This window comes from Trachurus japonicus, chromosome 17 (assembly GCF_045865225.1).
Source record: "Trachurus japonicus isolate A0001 chromosome 17, Traja_1.0".
Lineage (NCBI taxonomy): Eukaryota > Metazoa > Chordata > Actinopteri > Carangiformes > Carangidae > Trachurus > Trachurus japonicus.
In genome coordinates, this window is record NC_140923.1 from 21,004,203 (window position 1) to 21,027,676 (window position 23,474).

Here is a 23,474-nt window from a genome sequence, read left to right on the forward strand (position 1 = left end):
ATCAAGCTTCCTCTGGCACTATTGAGACTATAACTGAACTGCCCAATCTGTATCTGCAGTGATGTCAGTTACTCATATAGTCAGCCCACCGTTTCAGTTTTTCCCCATTGCTAAAACACTCTTCTTGAAACCTTTTCTCAAAACCAAATCTTCAAACTACATTCACAAAACCCCAGACTTTCCCATCAAAGTCAGACTGTCACCTGAAAACCAGTTATCCTGTGTTCAAAACCAAACAATATGTTAAGATCGTACACAGCAAGTAAAAACATATTCACCACAGAGCATGTCGTTGGACACTGCATAAAATAATTTCATCCAGAGCATGTTAAGTAAAAAAAAAAGTTTATAAATGCATTTAGCAGAAAAATATCGTAGTCAATGTGGTATCTACATTTAGCACTTTAATAAAAAAATTAAAATATTTAATATATTTAAAAAAAAATCTAAATGAAAAGCGCATTACTGCACAAAGTCACTGAGATTCATTCTCCAACATCATGACGATCCCACACGGTATGTTTCTGTCCATTGTAGATGGATACGCATCATGTGCCACCTGTGCTCTGAACTGATTTTTATCTCGCAGCATTGGTCTGATCACATCATTAGGAATGTGTGTTCAGTTTTGATTTGTCGTGTGTAAAAGTGTTCACAAATGTATCACAGTGTGAAATGTGGTTAATGACTGAGAATGTGTTAAAGGTTTTGGAGTGGATGTGTTTTGCAAATTGTGTCAAAGTGCCTGAACAGTGTCTAAGGTTTGGCCAAAAGAGTGTTTGATTAAAAAAAATAAAAAAGAGTTTAGGCTGCTGAGAATTTGGTTCAGAGAACAGGCTTTTAGTGTTTTAGCAACTGAGAAAAACTGTAAACAACTATGCAGTTTATTTTCTACATTGATATCAGGGTAACACTTTGACACCTATCTCTAAGCAGTTAGCACTGTATAACTAGAGTTATTAACACTCATAACAATAATCATAACACACTATAAAGCATTTTATCATGACTTAAAAGGTATTATAATACGGTATTACTGTTAGTAATTCGCTGACAATGCCCACATCGATAATGCATTATAAATATAGCTATAATGTGTTATAATTGGCTTATAGACGTGTAGAACTATCATTATAAACACTCATAAATTACCATAAGGCTTTATAACAATAATCATAACACATTATAGAGCATTTTATAATGGCTTATAAGATCAAGTATTATAATAGAGTTATAATGCTCTATAATGTGTAATGCTTATTGTTATAAAGCCTTATTATAATTTATGAGTGTTTATAATGATGATACATATTTATAAGCCAATTATAACACATTATATATAACTATATAATGCATTATCGATGTGGGCATTGTCAGCGAGTTACTAACAATTCTAACGTATTATAATACCTGACCTTATAAGTCATAATAAAATGCTTTATAGTGTGCTATGATTATTGTTATAAAGCATTATGGTCATTTATGAGTGTTTATAACTATAGTTATACAGTGTTATAACTGCATTATAACTCATAAGTAGGTTTTGTTCATATTGTATGCAGTTGGTCGGTTCATCAGTTCGGTTCTTCTGAATCTAGATGAAACGAAACATCCTGAATCTTTATGTGGAACAGAAACAAAGCCACAAAGTCACCTGAGCACCATGAGGAGGTGGAGAGCTGCTCCTCCCTCCAGCTGACGTCCTGCTTCCTGTCTGCTGCCCATGTGCTTTTCATGATGGCATCATCAGATGGATAAAGAAATCCATATAAGCAAGAACATCCTCTCTCTCACACACACACACACACACACACACACACACACACAATTTGGGCAATCCTAATTAATTCCAATTAGAAATGCAAATAAGGAGGCTCATCTTTGATTAAGCAGCAGTCGGGCTCCTTGTTGGTTTGTGATGTCCTCCTCTGACGCAGCCCAGTTGTGGGGAGAAGGAAAGGGAAAAAGTATTGGGACACAGAAACTGTTGTAATTAATTAAAGTAATTAATGCTTTGAGTGAGATATTTCTAATTAGTCCCCAGTCCCTCCCTCTACTGCATCAGACACAGTTTTGGCCTGCTCCTCAGGATGCAGAGGAATTACAGACTAATTACACAGAGACGGGCGCTGGGATTCATCTGGCCCCGCAATTTACATGTGAGCTAATTAGCATATGATGGAACTAATGACTAATAGTTTAGCCAATTATGGGGCTGGGCTCGCTCAGTGCACGTCTCTTAGATAAAAATGTCTAGTTCCAGACCTGACAAAGAGAGGAGCAGGAGCAGCTCCTGGTCCAGGGTCAGTGAGCTGCAGGGGGGGTCAGAGTTCCTCCTTCACTCAACAGCGGGACAGGAGTCTGCAACATGTTCAGGCCAGGGACCCCCAAACTGATGGAGAGATGGAGCAGGGACCCCCTACTATATAACATTGTGTATTGTATTACTGTAAAATTCAAATAATTTGTGACATTTGAGTAATTAGATGTGTATCATGTAAATAAATTATGCAATTAATCATTTATTTTCATTATTCTGAATTTATATGCCATTATGTCACCAAATCATTTCCAGGAAATTGTAGCTAGGTACAATAGCGCATAATAATTAACCCAAATAACTTTAGAATCAGATCAGACCAAACCCAGATAAGTATTAAGATAAATATATCTCCCCAGATCATCAGTTCTTTGCTTGTAATTGGCTTTTCTCCTTTTTTTTCATTGTTTATTCGTTTAATGCAGGTTTTCTATGATGAACCTTATTTATCTGTCACCTGAGACTCCTGAGTGGAGGACTGGTTCATGTACTGGACTGATCCTCCTCAGGTCCAGTTCTACTGATGAACCCACACAGAGTGCTGCAGCAGGTTTGACACCATCAAATCCTCCAGTCACAGCTTCTCTGTGTCCAGGTCCAGCGCTGGAATACGAAAAACTCATAAAGCCCGCGCACCATCAGTAGCTCCAAGTAGTAATGGTTTATTATCACTGAGTATCACATCACTCACTAGGTGATAATAAACCATTAGCTTGGAGCTGCTGGTACTGTGAGGACTTTGTGATTTTCCTATTTTGTATATTTTTTTGTCTGGCACCCAACCTTTAGATTTTGGGATGTGCATGCATTCTCTATTGTTTTTCAGGTCCAGTACTGCAGCACAGGTCAGTGGTCAAACATCATACTTGAATGGTCATGTGTATGTGTGATTTTGCTTCAGCTCATGGGGATCCTTAGAAAAAAAATAAAGATACTGGTGACTGAGGCCTGAAGACAGACTAAAAGTGACTTAAAGGGATAGTTCAACATTTTGGCAAATTGGCCCATTGCCATAATTGCTATAGTCATAGCAGTAGGTTCGTTACCTTTAATTGTAGGTGTAAGCTATTTTTAGTACAGCGGAGGTAAATTCATACAAAACCGCTGATGCGCGTTGCGTTCGGGGACAGTTTTTCAGCAAGCAGTCTCCGTATTTACCCTGTATTTACCTCGAAAACGGCTCCGTTTCGTATCGTTCCGTCATTATCTCATAGCGTGGTGGTTGTGCAGGTCACAACTTGTCTACAAAAGCGCTGTGGAGTTTTGGGATGTTGAATTTGATGAGTTTAATGAGGGAAACCAAGAAATTCCGTTAGCCTCCATAGCGTAGCTCTGAGCAGCCAGCTGCTGCGCTCCGCCGTACTGAAAATAGCTTACACCTACAATTAAAGGTAATGAACCTACTGCTATGACTATAGCGATTATGGCAATGGGCCAATTTGCCAAAATGTTGAACTATCCCTTTAATGATACTAATTTCAATCCATACAATCAGCATTAAACCACAGATGCTTGTATTTCTATCTTCCTCCTGTATTCATGTTCCTGGTGGTTTGGCATTGAGGTTAAAGGTGAAGCTGAGTTTTATTGGAGCCTTCTCACTGTGTCTCTGCTGCCCTCTACTGACACAGCTCAGCACTGCACTGTGGAAGGAAGCAGCAGACGTGTCAACACTGTGGAAGCCCTTTATTACTCAATGAGAGCCGACAGTCTATACAAGCAGAACACACACTTATTTACAGCAGTGTAAACTCCACACAAACCATCGAGGCATGCACAGGCTCATGAAACAACAACAGTGACAGTTGGACCGTGTCGTCAGGTTTCAACAACAAATACTTAGTGATGGTGGCGGTGCAGAGTGTTCCAGCTCAGAGGGAGAACACGGGTCAGATGAGAAGATGAGCGTCTATCTCTGTGTCCTCAAAACACATCATGGACACACAGTGGACATACAGTTGGTGGTGGCGTTGGACCATTAAATTCTTAGTTTTCATTTCCATTCACCTGGATGAAATGAATAGTCTATGAGTTTTTTTTCCTTTCCTCATCAGCGGCAGCTGGTTTCATTTATTACATTATTCTTATGTAGTGCTTTTCTAGTCTTAGCCATTCAAAGTCCTTTACAACATAAGTCACATTCACACACACACTAACTCATACAGTAATGGTTATCAGGTAGGTGTTCAGTTCCTCTTGTGTTAGGGTCGCCACTGACCCGTTTTTAGGTTTTTAATGCATACACCACTTACATTTTTGTTTATTGCATCAATGCTTTTTGACTTTGTCAGGAACCTCTATTTGAACACAATAAAACTTTTTTTTTTCTCACAAAATTCTAAAATTCTCTGGTCAAAATTATAACATTTGTGTTGTTAGGGTCGATTTCGACCAGGTTATAACGATAAGAACAATAATGAGAGTTCAAACTGAAATCATAAGTGCAAAACCAACAATTTTGCCTAACAACGTAACCTAAAGATGAGAAACAAATGGGATGATAAATAATTGTATTTGCTGAGTTTTACAGCTGATTTAAGACTCGGGTCAGAACCGACCCTAACACAAGAGATGGTAGCAGAAAGCTGACAAGAGGAAGGTTCCATTGAAGTCATGGGGTAAAAACTGACAAAAAACACCAAAAATATTAAAACCAACATTTTCATGGATAAGGAAGCCTAACAATGTAACCAAGAGAAGAAAAACAAATTGGATGAAAAGAAATGCTTTTAGTGTATTTTACAGCTGATTTAAGACATGGGCTAACAAGATGGTAGCAGAAAGCTAAAATCATCATGATAAAAGTCTCCAGTGTCCACTGGGTGGATGATGGGTGGACACACTCTGTTCCAATCTCATCTTCTCATCTGACTGAGCGGCCACGTTTCAGACACGGTGGCCTGTGTCTCCACTCTGGCTGCTGTCACTTCACACACCTCATCACAGACACACACACAGCAGAAACACTATAACACACAGCTTTGTTAAAGTAGGCTACAATATATAATTTCTATACATAACAACTGCGCCGGCTGTACAGAACACTCTGTAGAAACTCTATGTATTGAGGATCACAACCTGTTGTAGAGAAATCTTTTCCACGCACACACACACACACACACACACACACACACACACACACACACACACACACACACACTCATCATCCTGTGCTGCCAAACTGATGTAGAAAAATGTATTCACATAATACCATAATGAATCAATATTATTCTGTATCTATATGATAGTCCAGGAAAAATAGCGTTTTACGACAGACTAATTGTTAATATAATTTTGTTCACCATACACCATTTCTATGAGGTGTCCACAATAACATACTAAAAGTCCTAAGAAATCCTAGTTGGGGAAATATGTTTAATTCTCATCAATCCAAGACTGATTTACTGTATAAAGTCTATGGTGCCAATAAGGCAGACAACAATACACCCCAATGGGGCTATTTTTTTTCCTTTACTGCTATCACACTAAACTTTACACAATGGAAGTATCTATGAAATGTAAATTTTTTTTGTATTACAAGTTTCTTTGAAAATTAATGTGAATATGCAAATGAGCCATATGGAATATGCCCAAAATGAACCTGGATAGGCTTATTTTTTTCATTTACTCCTACCACAATGAAACTTTGCACAATGAAAGTATACATGAAAGGTAACATTTCTGTATTTCAAGTTTCTTGGAAAATTAATTCTCTCTCTATATATATATATACAGCTCTGGAAAAAATTAAGAGACCACTCCCAAAATGATCAGTTTCTCTGGTTTTACTATTTATAGGTATGTGTTTAAGTTGTTTTATTCTATCAATATTTCTCCCAAAATTGAAAAAAAAAAAAGTCATTAAGAGCTTTTATTGGCTAATGACTAAACTAGTCTAAATAACAAAAATATCAAGTCTTTTCAGACCTTGAACAATAATGATAATAATAACAATAATAATGCAAAGAAATCGTGTTCATATTTATTCGTAAAGAACACAGCAAGAATATTTTAACTCAGGAAAAGAAAAGAATGACTGTCATACATGTAGAGATGCTTTTAAGAAACATTGTGTGAAAAGTGGTCTTTTTTTTCCAAGGAAACTTGTAATACAAAAAATGTTACATTTCATGGATACTTTCATTGTGTAAAGTTTCATTGTGATAGCAGTAAAGGAAAAAAATAGCCCCATTGGGGTGTATTGTTTTCTGGCCTTAGTGGCACCATAGACTTTATAAGTAAATGAATCTTGGATTGATGAGAATTAAACATATTTCCCCAACTAGGATTTCTTAGGACAATTAGTTCTATTTTTGGGTCCAAAATGAGTTAGATTGCCTGGACTATGACCTGTGACATCACAGTGGAACGACAGTCACGCGCACACACACACACACACACACACACACACACACACACACACTGATTGTCTGAAACACTGCACCTGGCTCCAGCAGGTGAGGAGGAAAATAAACCACAAGGTTCAAACGTCAGAAAATGTTGAAGTAGAAATGAGCAGGTTCATCAAAAATACAAATCTAGTTAGGTGCGACTGTGACATCACAGGAAGACATGAAAAGAGGTGAAGGTGTGGACACCTGCTGCTGGTGTATGCTGTGTGGGTATACAGCCCCACCAATACTGGTTATCTGAGGCTGATCCATCGACTGGCTTCTCAGCATAAACACACAACTTTGAGAACATCTCAAAAGTCTGTGTCGCTGGTGCTGCGACCTGCTCCTCTATCACCTCATGAGCTCCCATGATTCCCTGCTGAGCGCTGCCCACCTTTAAACCTGAGAAAGGTGCAGCCGGGCAATGTAAAGAAAAATCAAACAGCTGATGTTATCATGAACTAAAAAAAAAAAGAACACTAACTGGATGCACGAAGCCTGATCCTGGACCAGATCCTTGTTCCCGTGGAGCTCAGGGATTCCTCGCCATTTTTACCTGGTCTGGTGTCATGAACCATCTGTTCATGTCAGACTCCACATCATCACAGTGTCACAGCACCCCCTGCTGGAGCACCTCAATAATCTCACACACTGATTTTTGCATAAAGAAATAAAGTGAATATAAATGTCAGAGAGGAACAGTCATAATAAAAAGACTGGATGTTGTTGCAGAATTGTCCTGAGCGGATCGTTCACAGTTCAAAGATAAAACTAATTTCAAATGATCTCACACACGTCTTTGGTGTCACAGATATCTGCTTCGGTAAGGTCATCCATGCTGACGCTGGGTCGGCATGGAGACGGCCTGGACACACAGTTTATGGGGCCTGTGTAGCTTTGGATTGTCTTTTTATTCAGGTTCTAAAAGGTTTATCTTTGATCACATCATCCAAAACGAAGGTAAACATCAGTATCTACAGTATTGCTGTAGGAGGAGTTCAGAGTCTGTTGACCACATCACCTGGACACGCCCCCTTTTCTCTCTCTCTCACTCTCTCTGCACATACATTTTTTAAAATCCACATCAAACATCACACTGAGTCCCTTGAGGCCGCCGTCGCCCTTGTGAGCCGTCCAGCTTGACTTCCTGTGCACTTCCTGCCCGGGCGTGGAGAGACGGGGTCGGGCGCTGCCACTCGAACGCTCCTGGCGCCGTGATTCACCGTGGTGGGGAGGAGGGAGGAGCAAGAGGAGGAGGACGGGGAGGGAGGGGAGGAGGAGGAGGAGGATGGAGACAGGGAGGAGGAGGTGGAGGAGGAGGAGGAGGGCGAGGATGAAGAGTAGGAGGATGAAGTGTAGTAGCTGTGTTGGAGGGAGGTAGGGGTGGAGGTGGATGAGAGGACGAGGTGATGCTGGCGGTTGCTGCTGCTGCTGCGAAGCCCGTGGTGGGCGGGGCTGGCGTTAGCGTGGGATGGCGACAACACGTGGCTAGATGTGGGGAGGAGACGACTCAGATTCAGAGACGGGATTGAAGATTTGTGAGGAGAGGAGGAGGAGGGAGGAGGTGGAGAGGGGGAGTGAGGGGGAGAGTCTGAGAAGGAAACCGAGGAGGAGCCCTTCACATAGGAGGGAGAAGAGGAGAGGGGACACAAGGAGATCTGTCTCCTGGAGCGCTGGGAGAGGGAAGGAGAGGGACAACAGGAAGGAGGCTTGGAGACATTTGAAGGAGAAGAGAGAAGACAGTGTTTCCCTGAAGAGGAGGGAGGGGAGGAGGAAGCTGAGGAGGAGGAGGTGTCTGAGCAGTGAGCAGTGGACAAAGAGGCAGACGGGTGTTTCCCAGAGCTATGGAACAAGGCTGGGATCTTAGAGGCACGCAAAGCAACCGCGCAACCGTTACTATCCCCGGCTGCTCTACTGCTGCTGACAGCCTGCAAACAGACACCATACAAGAAGTCAACCCCAACTACACACACACAGCTACCAACACAGGACAACACACACACACACAGAGCCACCAACACAGGACAACTCACACACACACACACACACACACACACACAGAGCCACCAACACAGGACAACACACACACACACAGCCACAGTCACAGGGCAACACTCACACCTGTTACCTGGCTGTGGCCAGTCTGTCACTTTGTCAAGGTCAGAGATGTTAGATAGTCAGCCTAATACTGAGGGAACCTGTAACTATAGGAACCAAATGCTAAGAGAATCTATAAGTGAGGGAAGCTGACACTGAAGGTAACTGACACTGAAGGTAACTGACACTGAAGGTAACTGACGCTGAAGGTAACTGACACTGAAGGTAACTCACACTGAAGGAACCTGACACTTAAGGTAACAGTCAGTAACTTCAGATCCTTCAGTAAAATGGTCTGCTAAGGTATGGTATGGTGTGGTAAGGTAGGGTTTAGTCTGATGTGGTCTGCTCTGGTATATCATAGAGTCTTTAGGCTTCTGGTCACTGTACAAGTTAAAATATATGTTCCTCTTCTCCCGGCTGTTTTGTCATTAGAGATTTGACACCGAGATTAAACAAGCTCAACCCTCAACATACAGCGCTTAAGAGGAAGACACTCCTCCACCCCATAAATATGAGGGTAAACAGCTGGATTACAAACATCCGTAAACTGTTTTAAAAGATTTTTACACCCAGCTAGTATTTCCACACCTCACTGCCAGATGAGGAACAGCTGGACAGTGGACACAGTGAACATGCAGGTTACAGCAGGTAAAGATCGACTCCCTGATCCACGGACCCATGTCAGCTGTGTGAGGTGTGTGAACGCCTGCAGCTGAGCTGGGATGTGGGGATATTAAAGGGCATTACTGCAACATCAGGGAGTGGATCCTGAAGAGGTGTGCCAAGGTGAAGAGGAAGGAGAACAAAGCTACAAACAGACAGAAGGAGACTCACATCTTCACAGGTTAAAGACAGATACACTCAAACATTTAAAACGAACTGCAGACACAGTAAAAACACCTGAACAATTGCTAACAATATTATATATCGTTTTCAAGCTACTGAATAATGGAATGAGTCACTATTACAGGTCTATAGAGTTAGAGCTCCCTCTCATCTATCTGATCATAGGTATATAGTCTAAGTAGTTACAATAAGTACATTTTAGTATGGGTGATTTCAGCTGAGTCATTTTCTACTTGACATCAATGAGATGTAGTATGCTCCTTCATAATAAACAGCTTCAGAGGATGGTAGCTACTGTTTCTCTGGGAGCACTGTTTGTTAGTTTGTGATAATGATCATCACTGACCTAACCTCAGGGCTCCTCAAAGGTCATTTACCTGACTCTGCTGCATCTGCGTGGCCTGCTGCTTAGTCTTAGGCGACTTCTCAGGGGAGGAGGAGGAGCGGCGGGACTTTGTTCTCAGAGCAGACGAGCCGGAGGTGATGTTGGACGTCTGCAGGGACAAGAGTTAAGTTAGTCCAGACTACAAGCTATCACTGGACAACATGAAGGAGATCCCACAGTGTGGGAGCTGTTTCCCCAATTTGTATTTTGAGGGCTTAGAACCAGAGTGGTGTAAGTGACATTTCACCAACTTTACAGGAGGACCAAAGCAAAAAACTACCATCTGACTTCATGTACTGATTTCAGTCTTTCATAATAACAAAAAATCTTGTCGATGTCAGTATACTGTAGTTCATGTACAATATAAAGAAAAAAAATCTAAATTTTTAATCTGGTGACATGTACTGTGTAAGTAAGTCTTTCTTTTTCATAGCAGTGATCCCAGATGGATATGTAGGATCCTCAAAAGAGTATGCCCTTTTGATGCCAAAAGGGCATGACAGGGTTTCCCCATGACATGTGGTGCACTTATGCCCTATTTGCACCAAATGGTTTAGTGGGTTCAGAGTTAAGTCCTTTGGTTTTTGATCAATAACTCTAACTTGATTAAGAATTCATTTGCAGCGAAATGAGCTGATCAAGAGCTTTCATTTAATATGGATCTCCATTTCGCTCAAAATTACACTCTGGTTCCCATCCCTCAATTTCTCATTTTGAAATGAAAAGCACAGACTGCACAGACACTGTAGCACGGCAATCAGTAAACACATGCTTTGCTGCAATTGTCACCGAACCATAAATATGCACCATATTTAGCAGAACTAGCCCCTGATTACTAGAGACAACAGTAAAAAGGAAGTCGATCTTTGAAGCCAGGACACAAGATCCTCCAACTGACAGAGCAGTAACAGTCACTTTGTCCCTCCCTAGTAGTATCACTATTGGCTGCACGAGGACACGAAGTGAGGTTGTAAAGGATGGACTCGTAGAGCAGAAGACATGAGTCGGACAGAGAGAAGAACCCGCCACCATTCCACCACCAGACCACCACTGAAGCAAGTGAGCTCCATGGGGACAGAAACTTCAGACCTGTTTCCTTGAGGAGGGTTTCCCCGTGTCGAGTGGTGGCTGTGGTTTGGCCTTCTTACTCTGATATGGGTTTGAACTCTTGGGGTTCTGGGGGGCCGGGCGTTTGGACGGGCTTCTCTCCCTCTCCCGTTTGACTTTGTGCTGAGTCCTGTCAGCAGAGGCAGAATCGGGGGACTGAGGATGAGGAGAGGACTGAACGGCAGAGGGGGAGGAGGGGGCGCTTATACTGCTCACGCTGATCTCCAGCTGTTTGATGGACTCTTCCAGACTGCCAATGGAGTCTAATGTGGTCTTGCAGAGCTCCTCCACCCGGCTGTGTGATGTGGGGAGTCTGGGAGAAGACACCGTGTCCTCTCTGTCATAGCTGTTGCTTTCACCAAAGTCAAAATGTTTGGCCGTGCTGATCTCACAACCCCTGGACTCCTTGGTCTGGTTCTTGGTCTCCTTCCCCAGGCTGCTGTCTAAGGCTGTCTCCTCCACTTCTTCATAGACAACGACCTCCAGGGTCTTCTTTCCAGTCTTGGACCCTGTTCGGATGGCCTGGCTGATAGCAGCTAGTTTGTTTTTGGGGAATTTGAATTTGAATTTCCTCTTGGTTTCTGTCTTTTTAGGTGAGTCTGATATATTCTGGTCCTGGTCTTCAGGAACCGAGTCAGTATCTGGTCTTTGATGATTTATCTCAGTGATGCAGAGTTTCCTCAGGCCTTGCTCCTCTTCCTCCTGCTTCATCTGCTCTTCATGCACTGTACTCTCTGGAGAGAGGATCCCAGCAAGATCCTCTTCCGACTCAAAGATGGTAGACAGGCGTTTGTAGGCTGACTGAATGTCCATAGGTTCATTCAGGATGACAATGATGGGTTTCTTATTGTCATTGTGCTCAAACCCTTGGTTGTCATATGTCAGGTAAGTGGATTCTCCAGCCTGTGTGCCGGAGCCGTTCATCTGGACCTGATCTTTCTGTTTGGACTGTGCCTTGACTCTGCTCTTGGACCTCCTGAGGCTGATGCGAGCGTTTGAAGGCGGTGGAGGAGGAGGTCCCTCGTCATCCCCTCCGTCGGGGCTCAGGCTTCCTCCATCTTCTGTGTACTCTAGGTCTCTCAAACTCTGCACTGTGGATTCCCGGTCCTGATGCTTGTCACTGTGGTCTTGGGTGAAGCTGGAGGAGATGGAGGTAGGACTTATGACAGGAGCAGAACGGAGACGCTCCCGGTCCAAGCTCTTGGATGAACAATCCCGTGGAGAGTTTTCTTTTTCTAAAGTTACGATTACCATCATATTTGACTTCTTGTCAGGTGGAACCTCTTTGACAATTTTTCCACGAGTGTTTCCGGGAGCCTTGAGGTCAGATCTTTGACTCGGTCCTTTCTCTAGAGTAACAACTGTAGTGAACTGAGTGTTTCCAGGAGCCTTGAGGTCAGATCTTTGACTCTGTTGTTTCTCTAGAGTAACAACTGTGGTGAACTTGACTTTATTTTCTGTTGTGGTTTGGGAGCCCACTTTTCCTCCTAGCTCCCTGCTTGGTGTCTCCATCCTCTCCATCTTCTTTTGGGTTGGTGTGGACACCTCTTGAGTCTTCTGAACATCTTGTAAAACAACCAGCTCCACCTTTTTTACTCCACCCCGCTCTTCCAGTCCAGCTGCTGATTTGAGTTCAAGTGAGCCTCTTGGCTGAGCAGCTGACTGGTGGTCACATGTTGCCAGCTCAGGAAGCTCTTCAGATGTCCTCACCTCTACTTTCTGTTGCTTAGTTCCACCTGGCAATGCATTCTTTACTTCTGTAGTCCCCTATAATTAAAAAAGCGAAGATTGAACATGTGATTATCCGGGAATTACATTATTTTTTAATTATTTATTACTCAAAATTAATACCAACACATATACATGCTGTATACATACAGTTTGGGAGACTGGGGACAGTTGCAACAAGGGACGGTTGCAAACCTTATTTCTCCAATCAGAAACATGCTAGAGTAATGACACTTGCACTGCACATGCACAGTTAGACCCCTCTACCCACCAAGAATAGAGAAGACATATTCAGCATCTGCTCCTGCTTGTACTGTGACACAGTTGTTTTAGGTATGGAAGTAGCTTTTTTCTTGAGCTGTATTTTTGTATGAATTAATCCAAACCTACATGGTTTACACTGTTTCGTTGACTATCAAATGACATGGTTAGCATGTGTCATTGTCATTGTGTCTAGCTAGTACATGATGTTTTGCCATGGCTGATAGGGTGGGGACGGTTGCAACAACTGCCATTTGAATGGAAGCACATTATGCAAATGCAAATGTATAAAGAAAAAAACCCAAACATATGTCTCCACACCAGTGGCAGCTGGAACCCAAGATGTATTGTTTTCGAGCTGGCCACAAGAGTGTTTTGGAGTTATTGGATTGTGTATTTGATGAGTTTGATGAGGGAAACCAAGAAATCCCATTAGCCTCCATGGTAGCTTTTGGCGCTTTTCCACTAGCGCGGTACGGCGCGGTACGGCACGGACCGGCACGGCCCGCTTTGCTTTTCCACTAGCCCTAGTACCTGGTACCAGGTACTATTTTTAGTACCTCCTCGGCCCTGGTTCCAAGCGAACCGAAGCGATACTAAAACGTCCGTCAGCGGACTGCCTTCCACTGATTGGAAAGAGTGTCGTCACTGGAAGAGTGCGAGCGCTACGTCCGACATTAGAATCAAACCCGGAAATTTCAAAAACAGAGCGGCAACAGCGCTGTAGATCTGTACCGAGACTGTTGTTATTCCTTCACCCAAGTCAAATGATGCTGTGTGGAAAACCACACTGTGGTCCGTAATCAAGGTGCAGAAGAGTGAGTTTGGAGCTGACGAGAGGATCGAAAAAAGAGAGACGGACAATGTGGCCCTGCGACCGCCCCACGATCACCCCCGTGCTGACCCCGCCCCCGCTGAGGAGGTACTAGAAGAACTCAGTGGAAAAGCACCTTTACCGAGCTGAGCCGTGCCGTGGCTGTGTAGTGGAAAAACGCCATCTGAGCAGCTCATGGCTCTGCTCCGCCGTTCTAAAAATAGCTTGCACCGACAACTAAATGTAACAAACCTACTCCTAAAACTATAGGGATTATGGCAATGGGCCAGTTTGCCAAAATGTTGAACTATCCCTTTAACCTGAGCCTGACACACCTGGAGAAAAACAGCAGTCATGTGTGGATCCACTCCAGCTCTGCCTTCCAAACAGTCACAAACTTGGTACCCTAGCCAATCTGAGCTGGACAAACCACTTCTGAGACAGGATGCACTTCACAAATGACCTGGTGTGGACTGTAAAGACCAACTTCCACATTAAGAGAGACCTGCACATGCAATTTCTGACATGGATGAGATCCTCTACAGAGTCTTTACCCACGGCCTGTTTCCCCTCCTGCCCTCTGACATACACAAGCACATTGATCATGATTAACAGGAACAGAGAAAGGTAAAATACAGGTCACATGACCACAGAACTAGGGAAGCTGCCACAAGAGGTAAATACTGAAGGTCAAAATGAGTCTGTCTGGTATCAGTGGCGTATTAAAGAAGAGAAGCTTGCGGTCACAGAAAGGTTAGACCAGTGTCACTGCAACACACAGCACAATGTTAACCTTCTTCTCCTGCAGCAGTGTAGCGCTATAGTTTGGAAACACAAGTCAGTGAAAGCAGTGAAATGATTATGAGAGACAGACAGAGAAGCAGAGAGGAAGTTAGTCAAGATCAATGGTGTTAATCAAACCAATCAGGTGAGATGAACATTTTAATGTCTCACTGGATTAATCAATATAAACTATAATATATGACTTAATTTAAAGCCAGTTTCAAACTTTACTGACTCTATCAAACTAACCATGTTTTTTTATTATTCTTTTAATACTGAGTTGTTAATTATTAGTGCTGTTAGTCCTTTCATTTTACCTCAGACTGCATGTCTCTCTCTGAGGGATCTACCACATCCCTCACAGTACATTTCTCAAAGACCTGGGTGACAAGGGTGGAGGGTCCACGGTTAGGGTGAAGGTGTGGAGAGATGGAGGTGGGGGTCAGAGGTTGGATGCAGCTAATCCTTAAACATACCTGCAGCTCCTTGATGAATTTGTTGTCCTCTTCATCCTCCTCCTCATCCTCATCCTCCTCCTCCTCCTCCTCCTCCTCTTCCTCCTCCTCCTCTTCCTCTTTCTCCTTTTGTGCTGGGGCAGGAGCAGGGGAGGAGACAGAAGCAGCCAGATGTGCAGGAGCACACATCTGAGGTTTGGGTTTGACCTCTGGTGGTTGTCTTGGTGGTTTGGGCTGAGGGACCACAGGGGGCTCTTTGTCCTGTTTCTCATCCTGAAACACATTCACGGAGTGAAAACACACAACAGCTGAGACACAGGGTTGTTTCATGTCAAGAATGGCTACACATGGGGCGTCGCGTGGCGTAGTGGTTAGAGCGGGCGCCCCATGTATAGAGGCACAGTCCTCGCTGCAGTCGGCCCTGGTTCGAATCCCGCGTCGGGCGCCATTTACTACCGTTTCCTGTCTGTCTCAACTGTACTATCTATAAAGGTATAAATGCCCAAAAAATATACTTAAAAAAAAAAAAAAGAATGGCTACACATTAATATTTATAGAGAATCTGTGGAGGCGTAATCATTTTGTTTGATTTGTGATTTGTGCTTCCTCAAGCAGACACAACACACATGCATCGGATATTTATGACTCAGCATATGATAAAGATTATTATTATTCAAATATTTTTATTGATTTTCACATTATACACTCACAGTAGAACTCAATACCCCAGACAAGAGGGAAAGTAATGTATATAAATTATATATATAGAATATATGGAGGAAGAGTGTACCAATGTAATTGCTGCCTGCCAGTTTACGTCTGAAATGATGGTTCCTAATTCTTCCTCCCACTGCCTTGCTAAACGGTTAAGTGATACGACAGCCACCCAAACATTCATCTATCCATGCACTCTGAGAGGTTGTCAAAGAGAAGTGTTTTTTAACATAACTCCGCACCTGTAGATATCTAAAGAAATGTGACTGAGGGATGCTGAAGTCTTTCTTTAGCTGTTCAAAGGAAACGAAGTGCCCTTTCTTAAAAAGGTCCATCACACATTTAATCCGTCTCCTATGCCACAATTGAAAAGATGGATCTGTGAGAGATGGGGCAAAATTGATGTTTGCTAGAATAGGGGAAGTGACAAGAGCTTGTTTATGCTTAAAATGAATCCTAAACTGCGACCATATCTTCAGGCAGCCAGAAATTATTGGGTTGTTTGTCCAACAACGTTTACTTAAAAGTAGTGGGGAACAAATTAAAGAGCGGAGTGAAACTGGATTACTCGAATACTGTTCTATTTGACACCATACTGGAGAGTCATCATCTGATGCATCAGAGACCTAGAATATAAGTTTGTGGATATTGGCCGCCCAGTAATAATACAGAAAACTGGGTAGGGACAGCCCACCATCTCCCTTCTGTCTTTCCAAATATTCCTTCCGTATTCTGGGTACTTTTTATTCCAAATAAAAGTAGATATGAGCTTATTGAAGTCCTTAAAAAGGATTTAGGTATAAAGACTGGTATTGCTTGGAACAGAAATAAAAATCTGGGCATGATAGTCATTTTTGCTGAGTTGATCCTTCCGGCAAGTGACAAAGGGAGGGTTGACCATCTCTCCATGTCCTGTTTAGCTTTGTTAAACACCGTTTTGAAATTGCTGTCAAACAGATCCCTATACTTGTGAGTAACACAAACCCCCAGGTAAGTAAAACTACCCTTATTAACAGAGAAAGAGAAGTCCTGGAATGACATCTGGCATGCTTTGTCGTTTATGGGGAATTGAACTTATCCTGAAATTTGACCAAATTTGGTGATAAGCTCAAGAGCAATAGGAGCATTATGATAAAGATGAGTGTTAATTCTAAGACACATATGTCAAATTCAAAGACACACATACCTGTGCTCCATCCGGCTCTCTCCTGGTGGTGAAGACGACCTCTCCTGACCTCCCAGTGGTCACACCTGAACTGACCGTGTGGAACCTGGAGAGACCACAAAGAGAATCCTCATGATGAAGTCATGTTGATGTACTGAGTCTGACCCTCAGTGGTGGGTGGGTGGGGGGGGGCTGACCTTCGTGGAGGGGGAGGAGGAGGAGGAGACCTGCTGCTCCTCTCTGGACTCTGCCTCATCTCCTTGTCCACGCTGGAGCGTCTGGGTTTCTCCACCAGTGGCCGCCCGCTGGGAACAGCTGATGGAGCGGCTACTGGAGCAGCTGACTGAGAGGTTGGTGCAGGAGCTGATGGAGCTTCTGACTGAGGAACCGATGGAGGAGCTACTGGAACATCTGGCTGAGGAACTGATGGAGGAACTGTTGGAACATCTGGCTGAGGAACTGATGGAGCAGCTACTGGAACATCTGGCTGAGGAACTGATGGAGGAGCTACTGGAACATCTGGCTGAGGAACCGATGGAGGAGCTACTGGAACATCTGGCTGAGGAACTGATGGAGCAACTGACTGATGAGTTGACACAGGAGATGATGGAGCAGCTGATGGAGGAGGTTCCACTGCTGCTGGAGCTGAACACATGCAAAAAGTGTTGTGGCAAATCTGAAGATCTTTTAAATGTTACTGTGACATCAAATCAACGACATTCACCTGTGTCTGTGGAGTCAACCTCGTCACTCAGCTGTTCCACTGAGTCTGAAACACACACACAGATATATGAATTTAAAAAAAACCTGCTTCTCATACTCAAGAACAGCTTTCACTTTGGAGATACATGGTTTCCACAGTAGTATGTGGAACATTGGGCCTCATGTAAGATTGACTTGTTTCTTCAGTGACATGTACAAGGTCTTTACTGTAACACACATATTTTCATAAGAAAGCTCATGAGTCCAGCTGTGTATGACACATTAGCGCAGTTACAAGTTTGACCAGGAGCATAATGTTCTTGCATTAGGCCCAATGTTGTTTTCAGTGAAGGGGGATGCTGCAGGTCTACCTGGCAGTGTCAGGTCCAGCGGCAGGTTCGGACCCTCTCTGGTGTCTGACACATCCAGATCAGGAATGGCCTTCATCAGGCTGGCCTGGGCCTCCTGGAGGACCTGGTCTAAATCTGTGATGATGCTGGTGGTCTGCTTGTCTTGGCCTGAGCTGGACTGGTCTGGTCTGCTGGTTTCTGCACTCACACCTTCCTCTGCAGTCTGTGGAGAAGCTCAGATATCTCACCAGATCATACTTTGACAGAAAATGATGTCTACTGAACAAAACTGTTATTACCAGATCTGAATAACTTTCAAATTTAAAGTCCTACAGTCGTCAATCCACTGTTCAACCTTCACATACACAGAGAGAGGAGAAGTCTGTTTGAAGACGGTGACACTATCTGCTCAGTTTTTCATCATCTTGTTTGAAAACTGAGGGCAGCTCAGATGCTCCAAATCCACAGCACCCTCAAGGAGAACCTCCATGCTTCAGCTGACAGACTGAATTGCAAACTGCTGCATCTCAGTACAGGGGACAGATGAATAGAAGGCACACTCTCACTACATTTAAGTCCAGGCTTAAAACCTTCCTGTATGACAGAGCTTTTAGTTAGGGCTGGTTCAGGTAGCTCTGAACCATTTTATAGCTGTGCTGCTATAGGCTTAGACTGCTGGGGGACACATCTGGTTACATGGAGCCCTCTCCTCTCCTCTCCTCTCCTCCTCTCCTCTCCTCTCTTCTCCTCTCTTCTGCTCCGCTCTCCTCTCCTCCTCTACTTTCCTCTCCTCTGCTCTGCTCTCCTCTCCTCTCCTCCTCTCTCCTCCTCTACTTTCCTCTCCTCTCAAGCAACACCAGCGTCATTCATCTGCTCCTCTCCGTCTAAGCTCAGGCTGCTACAGGCCGAGCTGGTATTTCCTTGACCTACCTTGTTGTGTGTCTGTGTGTGTGTTGTGTTGGTCTGGTCTGTGTGGTTCTCCTGTGTTTGTGTTCCACCTGCTGGACTGCAAAGCACATCGGCCTGCAGGGGGCCGGGCCTCCGGTGCAGGGCGGGGCTGCCTTCTCTGCTGCGAGGCCTCACCTTCACAACACAACAACACCTGTTACACACTCTGTCCAACACACACACACAGACTCCCATCACCGGCTTCATCGGTACCTTTGCCACGGTGGGGGAGTCTCGTCCGTGAGTGGGTGTCAGTGGGGGGCTGGGGTGGTGGGGGGGCTGCATAACTGTGGCTGGTGAGCTTGTCATCCTGCGGGTCATGATGGGGGAGGCTGAGCCCCCCTGACTGACCTCAGTCCCAGAGAGGGGGGGGGTTTGGAGAGGGGGTCTCACAGAGGACCGAGGCTGTGGTTTGGGGGAACTCTTAGGACTCTGGGTCTTCGGGGGTCTCTGGTCTGTTTCCTGGACCTTTAGAGGCTCCATCTGGGCAGACTTACCCGGGGCGGTCGACTCTGACACACACCTGTTGGTAAGAGGACAGAGACGACCACACAGACGTCACAGACGTGATTCACCAGAATAAGTAGAGGTGTGCATCTTCACTGGCCTCACGATTCAAATCAATTATGATTCACCAGTCCATGATTCAGTTTGATTTGATTATAGGATGCATCTCGATGCATTTCAATGCATCACATCCTCAATTTCTATGTTGCCACACAGGACATGTCTGTTCTGATGATAGAAGTCAGCAGTGTAAAACTCAAGGATGTGGGACATTGAAACATCCCTGGATGCTATGAGTGACAGACAAACAGCCAATCATTTAACAGATGTGTAGTTCGGTTGCAGCACTGTATCTAAGTGTGTTAATTCATGCTCTCTCCTCTCATGTCTCTCTCCAGCAGTCCTTTCAAAATAAATGCATAAAAAGCCTGGAAGAAAATGACTTGTGAGCTGGAAATCTTGCGGTGGTATCATCAAACTTTGAATTATTTCAATTTAAAAATCGATAATGTGAAATAACAGCATCAATTCAGAATTGTCCAATTAAGAATCTCAATGTATCTTTGAAACAGTTATCTTTGGCACTAATAAGAATAAGAGGAGTTGTACTTCAGAGTGGAGCAGTACCTGCGCAGGCAGCTGAGGGCCTCGGTCAAGGCTTTGACCCTCTTTAACATGGAGTCCATCTTGTGTGGCTCCTCCTTCAGGAAACGCACCGCCTCCACCTCCACCCTCAGTACCGAACGCATCTTCACCTGCAGCTCCGGAAACTCCCCTAGGAAGAAATGACCCATCGCCTTGTAGCTTTAACAGTGGGGTTCAGGAAACAAGATTTTGTTTGAACTCTTTTATCCCGTCTTTTCTCATCTTACCATATTACATCTTATCTTCTTTTATCATATATACACCCCCTTTTATTTATTTTACCTAATCAACTGCATCCTGCATTTTAATTTGACTCCTCCTGGTCTCAATTTGTTGTTGGGGTCTTGTATTGCCTGTGTTGCTTATGCCAGTGGTTCTCAAACTTTTTCACATCAAGGGCCCCTAAACTGACACAAATTAGACCACGGACCCCCCATTGGACAAAATTTTGAAACAAACACCAGAAATATACAAATATCTGGAGTTAAAAAAGAGAACTGCATAGCAGTAGCCTACTGCTATGGGTAGGGCATGAGGTGCTTTTAAGAATGCCACTGTCACATGACTGCTTATCACCTTGTTAAATACTCACCTGTGCACTTTGTGTTTCACACCCCCGATGAAGACATAGTGAAACGCGTTGGGTCCTCCCTGCAAATTAAACATCTCTCTGTTTGACTCAAGAGTGCCTCAGGACCTCCTTTTGACTGCATCAGACACCAGTTATTCCAGACAGTCAGTTCTCTTTTTTAACTCCATTACATTTTTTTTCTTGAAGAGCACCTTGAGTTTCATTCCATATTACATTTTTCATTAGCCTTTTGAAGCACTCACCCCACCCCATCTTATACACAAATATTTGTTCTGAGACTGAATAACGTTACTTTTTTTAGTTTACTTTTTTATGTACATTCAAATTAGGGCCAATGGTGTGAATCTTTGGAAAAAATTTGGAGAAATGTCTGGAAAGAAGTTGTAAAATTTCAAGAAAAAGTTGGAGAGCCCCTTAAACCCTCTTGGGGACCCCCTTAAATCCTCTCAAGGACCCCTAGGGGACCCCCGGACTCCACTTTGGGAACCACTGGTTTAGGCAGTCCATCTCCTAGAGCTTGTGCCATGTGTATGTGACTTTGTAAACTCGTGTTTTTAAAGGTGCTATATAAATAGTAATAGTAGTATTGTATTAGTAATAGTATAGTATAAAAATTATATATTATTATTATCATTAAGATGAAGTCAGATCTGAAAATATGAATGAATCGATTGTAAATATTCTGAGTGGCGGACGTAGCGCTCGCGACTCTTCCAGTGACGACGCTCTGCCCAATCAGTGGAAGGCAGTCGGCTGACGTCACGTTATAGTATCGCTTCGGCTCGCTTGGAACCAGGGCCGAGGAGGTACTAAAAATGGTACCTGGTACCAGGTACTAGGGCTAGTGGAAAAGCAAAAAAAGCGTGCCGTGCCGTGCCGTGCCGTGCCGTGCCGTGCCGTGCCGTGCCGTGCCGTGCCAGTGGAAAAGCACCATAAGGGAGCGCCCTGCCACCCTGCGGAGGAAACTCATTTCGGCCGCTTGTATCTGGGATCCCGTTCTTTCGGTCATGACCCAGAGTTCATGACCATAGGTGAGGGTGGGAACGTAGATCGACCGGTAAATCGAGAGCTTTGCCTTTCGGCTCAGCTCCTTCTTCACCACGACGGACCGATACAATGACCGCATTACTGCGGCCGCCGCACCGATCCGCCTGTCGATCTCGCGCTCCATCCTCCCCTCACTCGTGAACAAGACCCCAAGATACTCAAACTCCTCCACCTGAGGCAGGAACTCTCCCCCAACCTGGAGGGTGCAAGCCACCTTTTTCCAGTCGAGAACCATGGCCTCGGACTTAGAGGTGCTGATTCTCATCCCAGCTGCTTACCACTCGGCTGCAAACCGCCCCAGTGCATGCTGAAGGTCCTGGCTCGAGGGAGCCAACAAGACCACATCATCTGCAAAAAGCAGAGATGAAATCAAGTGGCTCCCGAACCGTACCCCCCCGGCCCTTGGCTGCACCTAGAAATTCTGTCCATAAAAATAATGAACAGAACCGGTGACAAAGGGCAGCCCTGCCGGAGTCCAACACGCACCGGGAACAGGTCTGACTTATTGCCGGCAATGCGAACCAAGCTCCTGCTCCGATCGTACAGGGACCGCCTCCGACCCCATACTCTCGGAGCACCTCCCACAGGATGCCACGTGGGACACGGTCGAAAGCCTTCTCCAAGTCCACAAAACACATTGGTTGGGCAAACTCCCATGCGCCCTCGAGCACCCTGCGCAGGGTGTAGAGCTGGTCCAGCGTTCCACGGCCAGGACGAAAACCACATTGTTCCTCCTGAATCCGAGGTTCGACTATCGGCCGAATTCACCTCTCCAGCACCCTGGAATAGACTTTCCCCGGGAGGCTGAGGAGTGTGATCCCCCGATAGCTGGAACACACCCTCCGGTCCCCCTTTTTGAAGAGAGGGACCACCACCCCGGTCTGCCAGTCCAGAGGCACTGTCCCTGACTGCCACGCGATGCTGCAGAGGCATGTCAGCCACGACAGCCCCACAACATCCAGAGACTTGAGGTACTCAGGGCGGATTTCAGCCACCCCCGGTGCCTTGCCACTGAGGAGCTTCCGGACTACCTCAGTAACTTCAGCTTCGGTGATGAATGAATCAACCTCTGAGTCCTCAGCCTCTGCTTCCTCGACGGAAGGCGTGTCAGTGGGATTGAGGAGATCCTCGAAGTATTCCTTCCACCGCCCAACGATATCCCCAGACAAGGTCAACAGCTCCCCTCCTCCACTGTAAACAGTGTTGGCAGAGCACTGCTTCCCTCTCCTGAGGCGTTGGATGGTTTGCCAGAATTTCCTTGAGGCTGACCGGTAGTCCTCCTCCATGGCCTCTCTGAACTTTTCCCAGACCCGAGTTTTTGCTTCCGTGACCGCCCGGGCTGCCGTCCGCTTGGCCTCCCGGTACCCGTCAGCTGCCTCAGGAGTCCCCCGAGCTAGCCAGGCTCGGTAGGACTCCTTCTTCAGCTTGACGGCATCCCTTACTTCCGGTGTCCACCACCGGGTTCGGGGATTGCCACCACGACAGGCACCGGAGACCTTACGGCCACAGCTCCGGACGGCCGCGTCAACAATGGAAGAATACTCTCTCAACTGAATAATCAACAACATCAAACAAACCTGCAGTCACATGATCAGCAACAAGTCTGTGTCC

At 44.8% G+C, this 23,474-nt stretch overlaps 1 protein-coding gene across 1 annotated transcript in view; it reads right to left on the minus strand.

Moving 5' to 3' along the window:
* Positions 1-11,034: 11,034 nt before the first annotated feature.
* Positions 11,035-23,474, minus strand: part of LOC146970586 (uncharacterized) — an 85,843-nt gene continuing 73,403 nt past the window's right edge. The window contains exons 14-23 of the mRNA XM_085805929.1: positions 20,207-20,354; positions 19,286-19,595; positions 19,055-19,207; positions 18,146-18,347; positions 17,797-17,841; positions 17,300-17,639; positions 17,094-17,178; positions 15,381-15,466; positions 14,481-14,535; positions 11,035-12,919 (exon numbers count right to left, since the gene is read on the minus strand). Coding sequence (XP_085662055.1) covers positions 11,129-12,919; positions 14,481-14,535; positions 15,381-15,466; positions 17,094-17,178; positions 17,300-17,639; positions 17,797-17,841; positions 18,146-18,347; positions 19,055-19,207; positions 19,286-19,595; positions 20,207-20,354 — 3,215 coding nt within the window. The 3' untranslated portion in view covers positions 11,035-11,128. The remainder of the gene's footprint in view (positions 12,920-14,480; positions 14,536-15,380; positions 15,467-17,093; positions 17,179-17,299; positions 17,640-17,796; positions 17,842-18,145; positions 18,348-19,054; positions 19,208-19,285; positions 19,596-20,206; positions 20,355-23,474) is intronic.